We start from the raw sequence: 19,792 nt of genomic DNA on the forward strand, positions 1-19,792 counted from the left end.
AATAGTATGTACGTTACATAAATATTGGAAGGGAATACCCACATGTTTTACTTTTAAAGTTGAAAAAATGGACAAAGATTAAATTTTATAATTAACTCAGAAGAGCAGACAAGTTAAAATGAAAGCAACCTGCAGTCAGTATAAAACAGGAAAAAGTGTGACTTTGTATATTGCACATGTATATTTGCGCATACCCAAATAGTCACAGCTACGGGAGGAAAATCTGCACCAAATTTTAACAAGAGTTTAATTTAAGCCTACAATAGTTTGGTCATTCAGGTAAAATAAGTCTCTGTATTTGGGCTGCTCGTCATCTTGAGAGTGAAGAATCGCAAGTGTGGACCCAAACACAGCGCAATTTAATCTTTTAATATTAAAAAAAACATTTTATTTACATAAATTACAAGAAAGCACACACTGTTGTACCAGTCTACAGTAACACACGTCCTGTATATTGTCTAGTTGCCTAGTTTTCACCACGGTCACTATGGTTAGTCACACATTTTGTTTAACAGAAGGACTAAATTTATGTCAAAGCATTTTTTTTTTCTTTTTTTTTTTTCTTTTTGTCAATGTCTAAAACATTTGGATATATTCACAGCACTGTAAGGACAAGATAAGAACAGCCTTTTGTTTTTTGTTTTTTTTTGTATAACACTATTGCTTCACAACCACCCATTTGACAACAAGACTCTTTAGGACAAGGCACGGTGCATTAAATCACATCTATCTGTAAACCGAGGAGATCACAGCATATTAAATCTATACAAAAAGGCTTTACAGTTGATACATACTGCTCGCTGTGGGAACATCATTTAGCTTTCACAGTTAGAGTTACCCTCGCCACTGACAGTCAGTCTACCCTGACAGAGTTATCTCTCTGCAACACGTTAGATGGCATGAAGGGGGCTCCGTCCTACACAGCCCTGTTTGATGGAAGCGTGACTGATGACGGGACGGCCTCTTGAGCTTACAGAGGAACCTTTTTCTCACAAAGACGACGTCGTGGAGTCCACCACCTCGCGGCCGTTGCAAACCGCCGGCACGTAGTTGGAGGCTGATCCTGAGGGAATAAAAAGCAGTGATGTTGGACAGGCGAGAGTTTTCCCCTGATAGGAAATGAAACCAGAGATAAAGGAAGGAACCGTGGAAGCAGAAAGCATGAAGCACCGAGTCTCAAAGTGGAATCTGGAGATACTTCCATGATGTTATGTTAATCTGTGGCAGCTATTTGGTGATCAAGGTTTTATACACAGAACACAGAGTCGTAAATTCACTGTCTGCAGAAACCTAATAATGAAAAATGTATGGCTTTGAGAGGGTTTTTTTCATGGTTGTATTACAGCCTTCACTCAAGCAAAAAACTCTGAATGTGTCTCTGTCCTTACATCAAATATTCCTTTTCAGAAAGCAGAAATCAGCCCCATGCCGGGGGGAGAGATAACAGGTAAATAAGCTAATGCAGCAGCTATAGGCAGGGCTGAAAGCTGCTTTCCAAGGAAACTCTAAACGTAATGTGCCTCGTATATTTAGGAATATAGTCCGTTTATTAATTAGCTTCAGATAAGACTCTTATCCAGCACGGAAATAAACAGAATGGCTGGATGTTAATTGCTCAGTCATGCTGATGTAAAACCACAGAAACAAGCAGAGAGAAACTTTTCATATTGTTGAATTTTAATTATCAAGTTTCTGTACTTGAATAAGTATAGAAACAGAAAAACTGAAATAAATGCAAGACATGGCAGAACTTTAGTCTGTCATTCTGATTGTGTTTTACAGGAAAGCTTTTGAAGTGTGTGAGTGTGTGTGAACTTAAACACCACCTTCTAGATCCAGTTTAGTGGATGTACCTTTTGAGTAGCTGGAGCTGGGAGCGGACGCAGACGTAGACACCGTGGCACTGAAGCGGTTGGCCGTGACTCTGAGCGTGGTCACATTTTTCTGGGGCTGAAACAGGATGATGTGGATCTTGGGGGCGAAGAGGCAGCCGAGAACCACCGAACCGCTCAGACTGACGGAGATGCACATGGTGGTGGTCTGCACCTGCGAACGCAGACAGTGTGTGATGATGAATACATCAGTCCTGCACTTGGATTTTTTTTTTTTGCCTTTTGTCTTCAAAAGGACTAATGAAGTTTGTTCAAAGGCCACCTGGCCCCAGCGCGCCTCACATGCACACACACTCAACCGCCTTTGATCAGATCAGCTCACTCACCTTCTTTTTTTTATTTTTTTATTTTAATTTCCTGCTCAGGTTTCTTTCCAAACCTTTAATCCAATCAGCGGTTTTCCCACTCGACCCTTCTGTGGTTATCCTCAAATCATTTAACCAATCTGTCACTTTCCCTCTTTTCCAAGAGTCACTCAGCAATAAACCGCCGTGTCAAATACTGCTTATAGATGGATTAATCAGTGAGCTGATTACCAGAGGGTTAATCTGGAGCAGTTTTGATGATCACTAAAGTGTAAAGAAAACAGCAACCTGTAATCAAAACACTGACGTTATGGAGTTAACAAACAATAGCTTATTTAACCGTGTTTCCATAATGCCAAGTTTCAAATAAATATTGCTGCAGTCTTATCAAAAACAGTCTTATGCCCTTTCATGTGCCATATAGTTATTATTCTTGCATTATTAGCCACATTTCCATTTTCAATTATGGATATGAGTGTGAGTTTTTCAGTCTTAGCAATTCTAATTGTGCATTTGTATGTGCATGAATATGAGGACAAGAAGAAGAATATGGGAAAAGCACAGCTGGCTGTCCTGGAAAGTCAGGCCCTTGTTAGTCATATTTCAGCTGCTAATGTGAGCTGACTGCTGGGGTCATCTTCCTGAGCTCCATCTCTTCCCACCCCACTGGTTACCCCTGCAGTCCAGGAACTTCTATTTGCAGAACCACAGCATGAAGTGAAATCCCTCCCAAACATACCACGCAACAACAGCTCGCACTTTACCTTCAAAAAAGAGCTGAAACAAATGAAGCCGGACCGCTGGTGGTGTCGCTCTGTCCGAGCCATAAAGATGTCTTTCTATGTCCTTTTAGCAGTTCACACAAATAATTAGAAAGCGCAGATCGTAGACGCGGCGGTGTCTTGTGAACCCTACTGTGTGTCTTCTTTTAAACTGGCATCAAAGAGAATGAGGTTACACTTTATACTCGATTCAATACGGAGTTACTTTTTGAATGTTTTCCCGTATCAGTATGATGCATTTTATTATTAAATCTTTGTAGCCTCTTTTTAAAATAGACATTTGCATTAGAGTTGGATTTAACTGCATTTTATTTTAAGTCTGTATTTTCCTTTCACTGCAATTTATAATTGAAAAACCTATTCAACAATAAAGATATTCATATTTTATTATCCAATGTAAAGAACACATCCTACAGGAACTGACTACGTCCATACTATTAACGTCGAATCAAGAATAGAAGGAAGATGTGATGCAAATCCTTTATAATTCACAGCTTCCGAACATAACAGAATATTGGTATTTATCTGTGAAAGCCTTCAGTTCATCATGATTCACTGGGCATCAAGGCTACTCTCTCATTAGAATATCTTTGTGCTATCCGGCCCTAATTTGAAATGTGGCTACTGAACCCACAGCCATTATTATTGTTGTCACACAGAACCAAAGCATCAAGGTCTCGGCTGCAGTGCCAAACTTCTCATTCTTACAGTTACCCCGTGCGCCGCCTCGCCACTGTGAAACCTTATTTTCTACAACCTTCAGCTGGTCTTTTAAATTCTACCGAGGATCGGGCGAGGAGGTGTTCGGTTCATGATTTGGGTGCCAGGGAAGCTGATCACTACAGACATGAAAAGCCTGAGGTGCCTCGTGATGATACAGAGCCTGTGTGATCCCAGACCTCCCCCCATCTGTTTGCACAACAAAGACTGTGCTGCACACACCTTGACCAAAATGCTGTGGCAGTAGCCTTGGGTCCGCCTAAGGCACCGGCACTCATAACTTACATGCTCTGTCAGTTGTGTGCTTTGTCTTACTTGTCTTGCTTCACACTGTGCAGAGAAATAGATTAATTTGTACTCGCAGCTATAAATAAAATTGCATATTCTCATCCGTGGCCCGCTGTAGCATCACAGCGCTAACGAGTTCAGGATGCATATGCAGCTCATTTATTCCTTGTCATTTGTGTGACGCAAGCTAAATTTAGCTTTTAGCGATTTGTGTAAAACCTAAAGGCTGCAAATCTTTATCTCCACGTGACGACTCTGCGGCAGATACATGAGCACTATGGAGGCAGTGCCACAAAATGACCAAACACTCAGCATCCCTGCTCACATTTAGCACACAGCGAGTTCACTACACTGGGCCAGATGTGATGTATTTAAAAACAGAAAGTGTTATAAATCTCCAAACTTCCCCTCCTCGCACCTGAAGTGTCATTAAGCATTTAGCAACGCCGTGATTCAATGAATCGGTTTGACTGTCATTAATTATTTCTATCAGTATATTCAGGCCTGATCTGTCTCCAGAGTCTTTGTTCTCGTCTTGAAAGATCCTTCAGCCCACATTAAAAGAAAGCTTGCTCTTTCATGAGTCTGGGTGATGGTGATCAAATGGAATGTGAAAGTGACACCTTCTTCTTCAGGAATGGTAAACACACAAGGGGCAGTCATTTATAGACTTTATTTACATTATTCCACGTCAGTGGGTCTGAGAAGGTTTTAGAACTATAAGTCAGAAAGACTCAATTTGCTTAAGAAAAAAGAAACTCATGGGTAGTTACCCTGTAGTCGCTGGCAGTGACGTAGAAGATAGGCTGGAAGGCGAGCCAGATGATGCAGGTGGTGTACATGGTGAACCCAATGAACTTGGCCTCATTGAAGTTTTCGGGGCACTTTCTTGTCTTGAAAGCGTAGACGGTGCAGAGGATGATGAGGATGCAGTTGTAGGTGAGCGACATGAGCATGCTGGAGTCCTTGCTGTTGCACTTGAGGGTCACCACGTCTCTCCTCTCTGGGCCCACCTCCTTCCGAACCCCCGGCACCTCCACCAGCAGCCAGATAACAGCCACCAGTAGCTGGCAGGAGATGAGAGCGCCGCAGATCGCTACTTGGGAGGCCGGACTGATGAAGCGCGGCCGCTGAGCTCCGTCCTTCACCCCGCTGAAGATACGAGCGATGCGGTTGGTCTTGGTGAGCAGGGCAGAGTAGCACACCGCAAACGAGGTGCCCAGGCCGAGTCTGCGCAGGGTGCAGACAGCAGTGGACGGTTTGGCGATGTAGATGAAGGTCATGCTGTAGCACATGAGCACGCCCAGCAAGAGGATGTAGGAGAGCTCGCGGCCACTTGCTTTGACCACAGGCGTCTCATTGTTCTTGAGGAACAGGCCCACCACTGACAGGGTGCACAGTATGCCGAGGCAGGAGATGGTGACCGGCCCGATAGCCCAGGCGTCTTCCCACCGTATGTACTCTTCAGGCAGATCATAGCAGCCAGTCAAGTTAGCCAGAGGCCACTGACCGAAGCTGCAGTCGGCACAGGTGAACTCATCCTGCAGGTACTGGTAGGGCTGACAGGGGATACAGATCCAGCAGCACACGTCTCCAGGCTGCATGCTCTTCACCTCGTTCTTCTTGCAGGGGTCGCTGCACTGGGAGGTCGGCGGCATGAGGCCACGCCAGGGCACCATGGTGGTGTTCAGGGTCAGGTTTTGGTCCCAGTAACCCACCTTCCTGTAGATGAACTTCCCGTCTTCCTTGTGATAATGAAAGATGTTGTAGCGGCTGATGCCGTCGCCGACGGAGTCAAAGCGCACCATGTTCTCCGTGTCGGCGGGTTTGAATGGAGCTGGTAGGAAGCAAAAATACAGCAGTGTTGATTTAACGGTGCTATTAAGGATTTGCAAAATATAATTCAGAAATATACATTGACAAGGATAATAGAATAATCATAAAAAAAACCTTAATTGTACTATTATTTAGTAGTAATTTCTGTAACAAATTTGTTATGTGGAATAAGGAAATCTAGAAAACTAGAAAGTATAACACAGTGCAAGTAATGGTACTGTGTTGTCTTCAGTGTTTTTATTAATACATAAAAAAATCAACATGCTGTCACATAAAACATGCTGGTGTCCTACCAATTCAGTCGATCTGAATGTGAGCGTTATTCATCCAGCCTTTATCTGGTACTCTCAGAATAGTATGTTCTAGATAGGTTCCCCTCCCACTGATTCCCCCCATATTAATTCATGGATTATTTTTGCTAATTGAATAATTACAAAGTCTTTTTTGGCTCTACAGAGGAAACCATTTGAAGTCTAAATCCTGTGTCATGCTTATTTGCAACCCCCATTTGCTTTATATTAAAGCATTCACAGTGAAGTGAATCCTATTTCCAGCTATTTAAAACCTCACAGCACAGGCACTTCCTTCTATCTTGTTGAAACATTTGATGCCATGTGTTTACTTTTATTACTGCACTCACCTTCAAACTTGGTCTTCAGGATGAACTCCTTGTAGAACCGTTTGCCGTTACCTGGTTTCATGGCGTCGCAGACCTTGGATGTGTTGGAGCACACTGCTTGCCTCATGTTGTGCAGAGCGTAGGCCATGGCGTAGACCGCGTTCACCACAAACATGATCTTGGACTCCTGCTCGAAAGTTCCATCTCTCAAGCTGTGCTCGCTGCAGCCGTGCTCCTGGAGGCTGCAGTCGAACCGGTGCTCCCAGAACTCCTTGAACCACGGGTTCCTTGTGTTGGTGTACGGGTTCAGTTTGGTGAAGTAGTCTTCAAACTCTCTGACCGGGTAGGAGGCCAGTTCGATGGTGAAAGCTCCGTCTGCTGCGGCCTCGCTGCCCCGCACCACGCTCTCCTGCGCTCCCCATCCGTCACTTGCCACCCAGGTGAGGGAGACGTTCATCCGAGCGGCAGCCACCAGCAGCTCGCGGGCGTCCTCGCTGCGGGTGAACAGGATCACCACCTTGGCGTTGGACTTCTGCTGCAGGGAGCGGATCACGTTCTCGTAGCCCTGGCGGTTCATGGAGCGGCTCACTTTGGCTGAAGTGGCGATGCAGATTTGGCGAGTCCGGGCCTCCTGCTGGAAGGCGTCGATGCCGGTCTCGCCATAGTCCCCCTCTGACGCCACCGTCGACACGTAGGTCCAGTTAAAGTAACGCAGGATCTCAGCCATGGCCTTGGCTTGATAGAAGTCAGGGGGCACGGTGCGGGCGAAGTAGTCGTAACGGGTCTTATCGCTGAGCTTTGCACTAGTGGAGGCATAGCTGATCTGAGGGATCTGGAACAATCGCAGAAGGTTGGCCACCTGGAGAAAGAGATATACCATAGGTTAATTTAGGAATCCATCCATCCATTATCTATACACCGATTAATCCTCACTGGGGTCATGGGGGGCTGGAGTCTATCCCAGCTGACTGAGGGTGAAGGCAGGTTCACCTGGACAGGTCACCAGTCTGTCACAGGGCTACACTTAGAGACAGACAACCAAGCACCCTCACATTCACACCTATGGACAATTTAGAATCACCAATTAACCTCAACATGTTTCTGGACTGTGGGAGGAAGCCGGAGAACCTGGAGGGAACCCACGCTGCACGGGGAGAACATGGATCCCGGGTGTCCTCACCGGGACGCAAACCTTCTCGCTGCGAGGCAACAGTGCTCACCACTGAGCCACCTTGCAGCCCTAATTTAGGAATGTCAGTCATAATAGTTGGTCAGTTGTTGTCAGTGATGATGTGAAAATTCCTGCGAGTGGATTTCTCCTAAGTTGGATAAAGTTTGCACACTGCCGTGCTGCCTAAACTAGTTGGTTTAACTAACAGTCTTAGAATAGCGATCACACTGGTGCCTTTGCTGTGCCTAATGGGTGGTTCATCACTTTGAGCAAATCTACACATCCATTTTATCCATTTTTAATTATGAAAATATTAATTACTGCTGATTTAACAGCGCCAGAATAACAGATTCTTTTCCATGGCATTGCTGTTCTTGTGTTTCTAATAGCCCCATTGATGCCAATCCAATTTGAGTGCAGTAAGGCCATTTTGCTTTTGTGATGCTCTAAATTTTGCCCTTTCATCAAAACACTTCTTTTGAAGTCTTTTTACTTTTTAATTTGAGGATATCCATCTGTTAGGTGAAGTGGAGGCATTCAAGTGTAGACCCGCTGCCTGATTGTCTTTTTCAGCTCTACAGCAGAGACTGGCAGCGGAAACAGCGACAATTCGATGCTTCTCTATCTCAAACTGTTTACTCTGTCAGGGATCCACATCACCAGCAGCGAGTGCCACAAATCCCTTCACTGATAGCGCCCGATAACGACGGCAACAATGGCACCGAGATAAGAATTTTAGCAGCGTGTTTTGCTGTTTTCTCCAGCTAAAGCCGTTCTGTCAACTCATTTAAGACTCATGAAAAATTGTTGCCAGAAGTTACGACGCCCGCCCATCCCGCACAAATATATTGATTTCCACACAGAGATGATTGCCGGTGGTGCTGGGTTCACCAGGGGCGGACGATAATCTTTGACTGAAAACTCAGCGTGGCATCTGTGTTGAACGCAGGCCCGCTGAAATGATTGTGTTGTAGTCACAACACAAAAAAATCATGGCAGTTATTTCCCCACACAGCATTATGGAGCTGTGACAGAGAGGCAGCGAAAACTTGTCATTTTTTGCAGGATTCCTCATGAGGCACAGCGGTGATTAGCGAATACCCATGGGCTTCAAAATGACTGCCTCCTCCCTCGGGCATCATTGTATGCCTGGAGGCTTTCCAAACAATGGCATCTCCATGGATGTAATTGGAACCTTCTACACTCACACTAAGTCCCATTAAAAGCACAATCCTCTCCTCCAGCGTACCCATTACAGCCCACGAGTACTAAAACTGAGATTTCAATTTGATATACTAAACTTCAGTCCCAATATTCTGCATATGATCTGTTTACTGAATATTTTACTCAGCAGCCATGATGGTGGCTGGTTGGGCTGTAGGTCGGTCACTTAAGTCAAAAACCACTGGATGCACTGACATGAAATTTAATGCCCCCATTTAGTGCCACCATCGGGCCAAATATTTGGCTCAGTATTACTTCATCACCAAACTAATGGCAGTCAAAACATGAATACTGCATGCAGACATCAATAAATCAACAAAAAAACAAACATGTTGGTTAAACATTCACAAAAAAATGAGAATTATTATAGTAATTGTTATTATTGTTGTTGTTATTATAAAAACACAAACCAGAATCTAGAAAAAAAATGGTTCAGACAATTTAATATGAAAATGAGAAATCAAGCATTTAGTCCACGAACACATTAAACTAAGATAGTTAACAAATACACGTGAATAACATCAGCATGGTAATAGTGTCATTAGCATTTCAGTAAGCCACCAGTACTGTAGACTTGTTTACTTTTTTTTCCTCCTTTCCGGAGTTTTCGTGGCTAATTGCACAACTCGCTCCTCCAGACACGCTCACCTTTGCATTGTTCCGCCTTCAGACACAAAGTGGAGCATTTTAATATACATTACTGGACTGAAGCAGGGGAGTCTACTTGACTTTGTAAATGCGATGCAAACACATTCTGTTTTGCCTCAGAAATCACTGACATTAACCCTGATCTGCGAACGGCCCTGCGCTTAAACTGCTTTAGCGAAAAACACCCCAAAGACAAGAAGCAGCAGAAAAGACGGGCACACCACGAGCTCTTGAGGGGATGAATGGAGTAAATATGATGTATTTAGACAAGCGGGCTGCACTCGGCGGTCGCCCTCCACGCTGTTTCCAGTAGAATATATAGGGCAGAGGTCTCATGAAATTACCTACAGAGAGATGTGACGTCTGTTGTTAATGCGTGGGGGAAGCCTGATTAGATCCACTGATTGAATTTCTATTGCCTGGCACAGTATTTACTTCTTTTATTTCATATTTATTTATTATTGATGCAGCAGTGTAACGTGCCAGCAGCCACTCTGAGTCAGTCAGTCAGTCACTTGCATGGTAATAAGGTACTTTCCACTTGCAGGCTTTTCAGCCAGACAGTTGGCCTTCATCGATAGATTCCTGAAGAAGCTTGACAGCGCAGCTCTCAGGACGGCACTGGAGTATGTGACAGTAACCGTCTGCTCGTCCTCATGCCGTGTTTCCCTCTCAGTCAGATAAGAACACCCACAGTACTGGCTCAGGAGCATCTACTGTAAATTTACTCTCAGTGCACGACGATCCAAACATTCTACACTCGCTTTCAATTTCCCAACCAGCCCACTGCTTTGGAGGACAGCACAGTCTGCAGGCAGTTCTGTCCACATGTTTACTGGCTCTAATTCATTCGAGATTCATACGAACTCTATCCACAACCTGTAACTCTAGACTTTAACTTCAGCCCTAGTGATGACCCAAACTGCTTTAACTTGTTTGGTTTACAAGTGCAGTTATTAAAAAAAATTAGATAAATAAAAAAAGAGGCTCCAATTAGATGCTCTTCACGGTCCACTGGTTTAAAACCCAAAAGTAGTCCCCAAATGAGACATAGCTCTGACCGCAGAAACTCAAAAATAATGCATGATGGAGGCGTCTTCACACGCTGCCTCCTCGTATGAGGTGATGTGATCAGATTTTAAGGCAACCTCTTGCATGCATTTTAATATTAACTACACAAAGCAATCTTCTTTGAATTAACACTCGGTAAAGATGTAGAAATGAACAGTGTCCATTTGTCATATAAGTACAATGGCATTAAAGAATTGGAATATTTGCAAATTGCTGCATAATGAGATTAATAACCTCATTAGAATTTATCTTTAATATATCGTCGTGATTATGGGAGGAAGTTATGCAGCTTCGGTCTTGTTCTGACGATATTATTTAGGAGGTTCATTAGTTGAGCAGAGACTGTTTTTTTTGCAAAGTTTCCTCATAAAGTAGAAGTTCTGAGTGCTCAGTTAAACACAAACTGTCCAGTCAGACTCTTTGCAGAACTGCAGGCGATAATAAAGCACATGCTTCGTCATATTCACTGACTAACATTTTACACACAGACTAACGTTACTGTAAAAACACTGTATGCCTTTGTATGTTTTTAAAAATACGTTTTGGTGATTGTTGTTTATTTCAGTGGCTTGTTTGCTTTCATTGATGAATGAATTATACAAGAATTGTTTTTATTAGGAATCTAATCTGGTATCTTTTGCGCTTAATTCGGAAGGTTTTTAAGCAACTTAACTCATATTGTGTCACTACATTTCAGGAAAATGAAATCACACATGTCTGTTTTCCTTAAAGTCTAGTTTAAAAAATAATTATCCTATATCTTTGGCCAAGAAAAAAAAAAAACATACATAAGGATCCCTTTATGGGTTCCTTGATCATTCTCTCTCCTTTGGTTTTACTCCTCCCTGTGCTTTCCAGCAGATGTATGTAACAACATATAATGTAATATTTACAGTCAGCAGTGCGTTGTGATTCTATACCATGTTATATAAGTATATAATAAAACATAGATGAACAACAAAGTGGGAAAACGGCAGCAAGCGCTAACATTTTAAGGAGAGGTCAACGTGTAGCTGCACTTGCGTTAATATCTGTTCAGTCAATATCACAGTAACATGATCGATAGAACAAAACAGACTGTATACAGATCAAATTTAAAGCTCCTTGCATCGTATTTTTTGGACTTAAATATACAATAAATATGAAAACTCTCCTGCAGCTGGCTTTACAGTTAATAAGCTGGATGTGCTGCGTATGAGATTCACTATGAGGAGAAGCATTATGGGGATTCCAGCCTGGCGTTCCTGAAGAGGCAGTAAAGAAAGACAAGAGGCATCTGAAACAGAGGCAGCGTCTTACTCATGTGTCTGTCATGATGTTGTTCAACATGGAAAGTCCATCTGTGTGTCCCCGAGGTCCCTGTCAAGCCGAGCCCCGGAGTGGATACAGTGGATGACATGCAGAGTGAACTCCGGATGTACAGTGCACCGAGAATCCACAAACACATCATGCATCTGAACTGTATTAGTATAATGTGACCGTTACGACTGATTTCAGAACCTTTAATACAAAATAAATAGTGTTAATTCATTATATTAATTATCTCGTTTCTGCAGAAAAATGAATTCAAATACACAATAGTTAAATTCATAGAGTTAAATGAGTGTATTTGTTCTGCAGCTTTCAAAATACCAAAAGCAAAAAGGGGAAATCATACATCCCCAGTTCAGAGAAACAACTCTAGTTCTATACGAAGCTGCATCAGTTCGTATGCAGATTAGAATCAGTCAGGATGTTCTGATAGCATTTTTAATTCCAGTCATTCGAATTTAATTAATGGCCTGCGTGTCACAACATCGGTGAAAAAGGCAGCGAACGGTTTGCACAGCTTTAATGTATGCAGCAGCCTAAACTTTGATCCAAGCTGAGAGGAAGCAGCGTCGAGGCTAAACGCTGCTGCTCTGCTGGGGAGATGTGATTTAATTGATTGTGCGGCATCAAACACATACGTCTTAAACTAAAGATGCATTTCCTGCACTTGGATCTCTGCTGTTCTCCGTCTGAGGCAAACCCAAGGCTCCAGTATGAACTTGGTATTCCTGACGACGGCTGCCGTGTCTCTCTCCTTCCAAGACTTATTCCTCCAATTTGGAAATTGGAACGAACTTCGCGGCGCTGAACACCTCTGACGCACTTGCTCGTTTGCATTTGTTTCTGCCGACTGATTTTTCAGCTCCAAGTTCATCTCAACACTTTTTTTTTTTTTTTTGTATTTACACTCGCTGCCATGGAAGAAAGCTCCCAGCGGTACCACATCTACAGCAGCAATGCAATCTAATACAACAGCTGTGCCATACGTTTAACTCACTCCACTTATATATGTAACCAAATATCAGAATCACTTTTAAAAGTCCATTTCACCACCACCTCCCACTACAGCCGTCACCTTTTGGACAATGTGAACAAAAGCAGTTTTCATAAAAGGAGAATTCACGGCAGAGCTTGAATTGCATTCGATTTTATAGGCGTATCTTATAAAACAGCTGGCAAATACAGCTTGAAAGCCTGTCCTAGAGTCTCCAACTCCTTTTCTACTTTTCAAATTAAGCCTCAAACTTTTCCCTCTTGATAAAGCTCACAGCCGACTGAGGTGACCCTGAACCATCCTTTAGTTATGCAGCTATAGAGCAAACCGCCTGATGACCTCCCACGATGCTCCGAGCACCTCTCCTCCGCTCGCCTCTCTTTCACTTTCCAAACATTTATATGCCACCGCTGCATGTCATTAACTTTGTGTCTTCTCTCTCCTGTAGTTTGTGTTTTGTCCTCTCTGCAGGTATCTGTGGCTCTGGAGCTACAGTTTCTGATCTGACCTCCCCGCAGCTTATTGTCCTCTTATGCGTTGTTTGTCGGTTTCTGCCGAAGCTTTCTTCCCGTTGAAAGAAAGTAATTTCTTTCTCAAAGAGCTCGCTCAAAGTGAATCATCCAGATCCGATGGGTTCATCTGTGTAAAATTATAATGTGAGGTCTTCCCTTTATTATGTGACTTGTGCTGTGAATCTGTGCTGTACAGATAAAATTGAACTAAATTGTAGATCTGCTGTCCTGCAGATGATTTCTTTCTGATTAGTTTTCTTATTTGCTTCCTCCCAACGGCTCGTTTTATGGGAAGACTGGGAGACTGGAATATAAAGGATTTGCCCACACATAAGCATAGGACTTATCACAAATGAACATTTCCACATATATGTTGGGGAAATGCTTTTTGCTTTCTTTGTCAGAGCGACATGAGAAGATCGATGATGCTGCTTCGCTTGTGCATTAAGTCCAGACGTAGGAGGCCATTAGCCAAGCGGGGCATAAACACTGCAAACATGTGTAAACAGCAAGCGGAAACCTGTTGTTAAAGGTAATTAACTGCTGAGATTTATTAGATATAACTCGATATTGAACAAGCACAGCAGCTTGTATTGTTACACAACCTAATATTATTACATTGCAGTCCTGTAGAAGCCATCAATAAGATTTTAAGCAAACTATTTGCTGCCAGGTAGCGTGAATATTCTTTGAAGAGATGCAGCTCCTGTTAGTGCCTTTCTATTTTGCTTTGCTTGGTTTATTGATTAAGACAGCTGGAATCTCCACTAATGAGTGAGACGCAGTAGCTCAAAAAGACTGGCAGCTGCCATCTTGAGATGTCCGACCGCTCACGAGTGATGAACATGAGAACCGTTCCCATCATTACCTTCCCTCCTACTTGATAGGAAGATGGCACAGAGAGCCAGTGCAACTTCTAAAGATGACCATGTTGCACAAACATCGCAACACAAATGCATTAAAGTTCTGCAGATGTACGTATATATATAAATGTGTTCATGTCTGTGTCACTGATGTCTGTGATCTAAATCTGATATCAGTGCTTGTGTAGCTGGGAACGCACGGGCAGAAAGGAATGTGTCTTGATTTGCTTGCATGCGCTATTTCAGGAACAGACAATTCTTCACATTAAACTTACATCTACAGTATTATTTCCTCCCACCAGCAAAACAATACTCACCACAAGCGCAACCTTTCGAGCTGCTCTTGAATCCAGGGATACATCTGCTCTTTATCGCCTTCTTAGCGCTAAGCTTTGAGATATCACTTCTCGCCTCCAGCACTTATGAAATAAAGTTGATAAGTCTGGTAATTTTTTTTTTTTTTACTGTTATTGAGATTGAAATGCGGTGCTGCTGTCACATACTCCTCAACTTTTAAATAACAGCCACAGGTTCTGCATGAAGACTGAATATTTATACCTGTGATACCATATGGGGGGAAAAAAAAACAAGCATCAGCTCTGAGACAGACAAGATGAAGAGAAGAGCATCTAGAAACCGATAGCAGTTATTATTAACCGTGCGGGTCCTGACTGTAACCAACCTTCCAGTCATTACAATGTTTTCTTCACTTTGAATGACATTCAGATGTGCTAATTAGAGAGCTGAGATGTGTTCTCCAAATGTGCTAAAATTTCCAGTTCATAAATAACAGGTTCAGGGAGAGGAGAGGCGGCGGCGGCAGCGGGTGGAGAAGTTGGAGGGGGATTCGACTATATAATATCACATGATAAACAAGACCCTTTTGAAGTTAACACCAAAGCAGGTTTTTTTTCTCACCAGACTGTGCAGACGGGAACACAATAAAGACAGAGCCCTCTCCGCTACCTCCACAGCAACACAGTTAATAAAGCACAGCAAACCGAAAAATATTAAACATCAATATACGGCAGGAGAGATTTTATAACCTCAAATTATTGAGGGTCGTCCCTGCAGCTTCGGCGGTGGTACAACAGTTTGTCTAATGGTCTTAAAGGATTTAGGAGATGTTTTTGGAGGATAAGATATTAAATTTTTAGGATTCTGACTGTCAGGAGAGGGAATTGTGGGCATTGCAATATTACATGTTTTATTTAAAGGAGGCTGCTGATTATTGCTGCGTCTTTGTGTGCATGTGTTCTTAAATCATTTAAGGTTTCATGCAACGGTCCCTGTGTGGATTTGCGCCTAAAGATATTTGCATAAAGTTCATGTTGTGACTTTATGCCTCTGAGCAAATCTCTGTTTTTTATTTGTGCGGCTACTAAAGCAGAACGCCTCGCCGATTTGAACAGACGCATCTCCTCTTAGTGTTATTTGTCCAGGAAATGAGTGGGAATAGTTCAAAAAGCTTTCATTGTTCTTTTTTTTTTTTTTTTTTTTTAATTATTTCCTTATAATGCTAGGTTCAATTCATAGCTGTAAACTGTGTAGGCTGTTTGGACTGAGTCATCACTCATGGTTGATTCTATACAGCCAACATCCCAGATGGCAATAAAAGCTTTTTTTTTCTGGGAACTTAAATAGTGAGGAGACGCTACAAGGGCAGCAAAATACACCAAGATGAGTAAGACGATGATGAAAGCCTCCCAAATATTGCTGGGCTAATTATGAACGGCTCGTTTGAGGCTGGAGAGAAGCTGGCTCATCTCCCACCGTCTTCACCACATCTCGTCCTTGACCCCGTCCCGGGCAGCACCAGCCGCTTCCCCACATGCAGGTGGACGCATCCCCGCCAGCCGGCCAGCCAATGGAGATGCACCCCATGGATGGGAAAAGCAGCTCCTCTCAAAGTTCCCCAGGACAGTCCCTGGCACTCGTCCTCCTCAGTTTTGTAACGTCCTTCATCTCAACAAAAGGTGCTCCTCTGGGATAAATAGCGACTGTGTTAACCAGTAACCTCTCAAAAACATCCCACCGTGGGCTCCGAGACACTCTCACGGCTCGATTCATTATGCCGCCCAGGAAGTGAGGGCACCGACAAAAGAGGCTGTTGAGCACAGTGACAGTCGAGGTATGTATTCAGATTCATACAAAAACACTCCAAAGCAGAGAGTTTCCTTTAGAGGCCTTTGTGGCTGCGGCTGCTGAAGACTCATTCACAGGGAGACAAAAAAAAACACGCTGTTCTTTTGTCAAAGCGTCATCAGCATTACAGGCAAGGAAGATCCATATCATTCACTGCTTTCTAAGAGAGGAAATCCTGAGTGTAATGGAGGCTTTAGACGATTAGAACACGGTGGTGGAAATCCTCAGTCCGGTCCAGTCTGACTCCTCTTTCATCTTTAACATGCTGAGATGAATCGCATTCATCTCTGCAGAGCAAGAACGTATCTGAGGATGAATCTGGCTGCAGCACTAAACTTATTCAAGAAACAGTGTTTGCCATATTACTTACTGTGTAGGGATATGAGAAAATACAAATAAAGTACAGGTTCAGTACCTCAGATGTAAAGACTTTTATAACTCCGCAGAGAGGATTCAAAGTTATTTAAAACATTGATTTGACATTTTGGAAAATGTGCTTATTTACTGGCTTGTTTTTCTCGAGTTAGCCAAATGAAAAAGATCAATATCACACTTCTATCTGTTTGCAATGTATGAAGCTGCAGCCAGAAGCTTAATATCTGAACCAGGCTGCACATAAACTCTGCGAGACTCCGATTAAACAAATGACAGAATATGTGCTAATTAGTGAGCTTTCGAAGGGCTTGTAGGAGCAGGGTTTTTTTTTTTTCTTGTGTCCTCCTGTCTTCATTTGTTCTTAAACCAAGTTCAAGGTTTCTTTGCTGTAGATTTATAGGAAAACATGATACAATTCGATATAAACTGTGAATGAAAGACGGGCAGGTGAAGCAAATGTGTGGCAGAAAAACAACCGATTGTCAAGTGTGAACTGTCTCATTAGTATTTCAGCGCTATTGTGTGACTTTTATTGTCTGAGTAGTTTTGTTTTATGGCTGCAGCCTATAATAGTTGTTTCAAGATGCTGTTTTTATATCGTTTTATTAAGATAAAAAGCTGTTGTTTTGTATTTTCAGCAGGATATATCCACCAGCCAACACTCCATCCTTAGGGGGTGTATTTTCCCATTAAGCAGAACTGGTAATCCTCGCTGTTTCACCAACGTGTTAAAGTCATTAAATTGCACCACTTGAACAAACCAATCTCAGGTACCCCACAGTTCCACGTCTCAACCGGAGAAAATATGTGAAGGGGCAGGGCCACCAGTGGTATTTCTGGTCAACCACGATAGTGATTTTATTACAAGCGGATGTGGAGCACAGGAAACTAAATGCATTGTGTGAAGCTGAAAAACTTCCGGTGGCAAAAATATCACTATTGTTCTTCTGAGGCCGATTCGTACTCAGACATACCTGGGTGGCACAGAAAAGAGAAGACACCCAAATACCAACGCTGTCGTCATTTATGAGCTCAGATGAATAATATGTGTTGTGGATAATAAATGTCCATTAGCTCGAATAATTAAGTACTAAACAGGTAACAGGTGCAAGTATGACAAACACGTTGGGTCAGACAGTACGTGAGGCCAAATGAGGTCTCTGTGATTAAACTATGCATTAGGCGTAGCCGCAGCGCTAATGCTAATGAAAGTGATCTTTACATGTGTATAATTTATCCAAGGCTTTGCCACAAAGAGGAACAGACCTTAATCTCTGTGTGTACGTGTGCGTGTGTTTGCATATGGTGGATGTGTTGTTATCTGGAGCTAATGGAAAGTGTAACCATATTATTCCTACACACTTTGTCTCGCTAACACCCGGTGCATCGTTGTAATTATGGCGTGTGAGAGCAATCAGAATTAATTAATTATGCTCAGATGCATTGCCTCTGGCAACCTTTCATACGCATGTGAAAGGTCAATTTTCTTTGCAAGGCGGAAATGAAGTCGCTGACAAAGTGATGGATGTTTCTCTGAATGTTGATGCTTCAAACAGAACCATCCCTGGTGGATTCTCACCTCAGCCAAAGCAGAATCTACTGATGGCTCAGTCCTCCCGCTCAGAAAACAGAGAAAGGGCAGACGCAAGAAATTTCTAGTAATTATCTGAATTTGTGGAATGGAGTGAGCGAGTCTGTATGCAGATGTGAGTTTATCCAGCCAGCTATCCCGTTTATGAGAGCATAAATGAATAACTGGAGTGATTTAATGAGTAAAGTCTGGGTTCTCTGAGAGGAATGAAAGTGTTCGGTGGCAAAACATTTGCAGAAATGTCTAAATTACAGAAACTGCAAAAAGACAATTTACTGAAGGGACTACATATATAGTTACACACTTATAGAAACAATACGACTTTGTTTGAAGTACGTGAGATTTGGATTATCTTTATTGTTAGTTTTCGCTGCACATTACAACAATCTTACAGTCCGGGGAAGGAAGCGGTCGTGTTCATGGCAAGTAAAACATGACCAAGCAAGGTTAGCTTTGATTCGGTTTGCACAACTAAAACACATGGCAAGAGTTAGAAAATGTGAAAAACAGGGAATAAATAGGTAAAATTTTAATTGCAGGTCATCAACAAAACCCCCCCATCTCCCACCATGACCTCAACATCCCAGTTTTTTTCAAAGATCTTAGCACCATATGCGTGAATGTTGGACTGCTTGTCAGTATTTCAGTGCTGCAGCTCTATAAACGTGAGGTAAACGGACTGGTACACTCACCTGAATAGACACATCGCTGTAGGATCCTCCAATGACTCCAGAGATGGCCAGCGGAACCTCATTCTGGATGGGTCTGGAGCCGTCGGGGCAGATGAAACCCGGATCTTGCACCTTGGTGAGAGAGGCCCTGACAAAGTCCAGGGACTGCTCCAGAGCGTAGGTGTCCTTCGAGCAGGTGTCCAGGATGTGGGCCCCCAGCTGGAGCCCGGGAAGGATGCGATCGCTGGAGTTAATCTCATCAAGCGCCAGCAGCATGGCTTCCAGTCTCTGGATGCCCCTCTCCTCGTTGATCTTCCCACAGTCCTCCATCCCGTCACCTTTTTCGTGCACCGGGAACAGGCCCCCAATCACCAAGTCCCCGTCCATGATGATCTCGCGTTTGGCTGCGGGCGGTAATCTGGAGATGCTGGGCAGGACTCCCGGTATCAGCAGCTCCAGCAGGAACATGTGAAGAGGCCAATAATGGGCAGAATTGGCCTGCGACTTGGGGCAGAGCACCGCACTCAGCATGGCAGGATCAGGTAGCAGGGTTTAGCTGGTTGAAGTAGAGAGGAGCAGAGGTTCACAGAGTCTGAAGGCAGATTGCTTTCAGGTCTTCTCTGAGCGAGTACAGCATGTTTGATATTTCCTGAGTGAATGAAAGAAAAAAAGTAATTTAAGCAGCTGAGAGAGAATTGTGAAGCTAAACTGAGGATCTATCCACAGGGAGAAAATACGATTTAACAAAAGAGGAGAAGAGGCAGAGCTGAGTAA

General features: G+C 43.1%; 1 protein-coding gene across 1 annotated transcript; it reads right to left on the reverse strand.

Moving 5' to 3' along the window:
* Positions 1–989: 989 nt before the first annotated feature.
* On the reverse strand, positions 990–19,549 carry grm2b (glutamate receptor, metabotropic 2b). Its single transcript, XM_008286046.1, has 5 exons — positions 19,040–19,549; positions 6,464–7,301; positions 4,761–5,824; positions 1,854–2,046; positions 990–1,063 (listed from the first exon to the last, which is right to left on the reverse strand). Exons 1-5 carry the CDS (start codon positions 19,547–19,549, stop codon positions 990–992), a joined length of 2,679 nt encoding a protein of 892 aa, XP_008284268.1.
* Between the last annotated feature and the right edge of the window lie 243 nt (positions 19,550–19,792).

Source organism: Stegastes partitus, unplaced genomic scaffold (assembly GCF_000690725.1).
Source record: "Stegastes partitus isolate 25-593 unplaced genomic scaffold, Stegastes_partitus-1.0.2 Scaffold10, whole genome shotgun sequence".
Classification (NCBI taxonomy): domain Eukaryota; kingdom Metazoa; phylum Chordata; class Actinopteri; family Pomacentridae; genus Stegastes; species Stegastes partitus.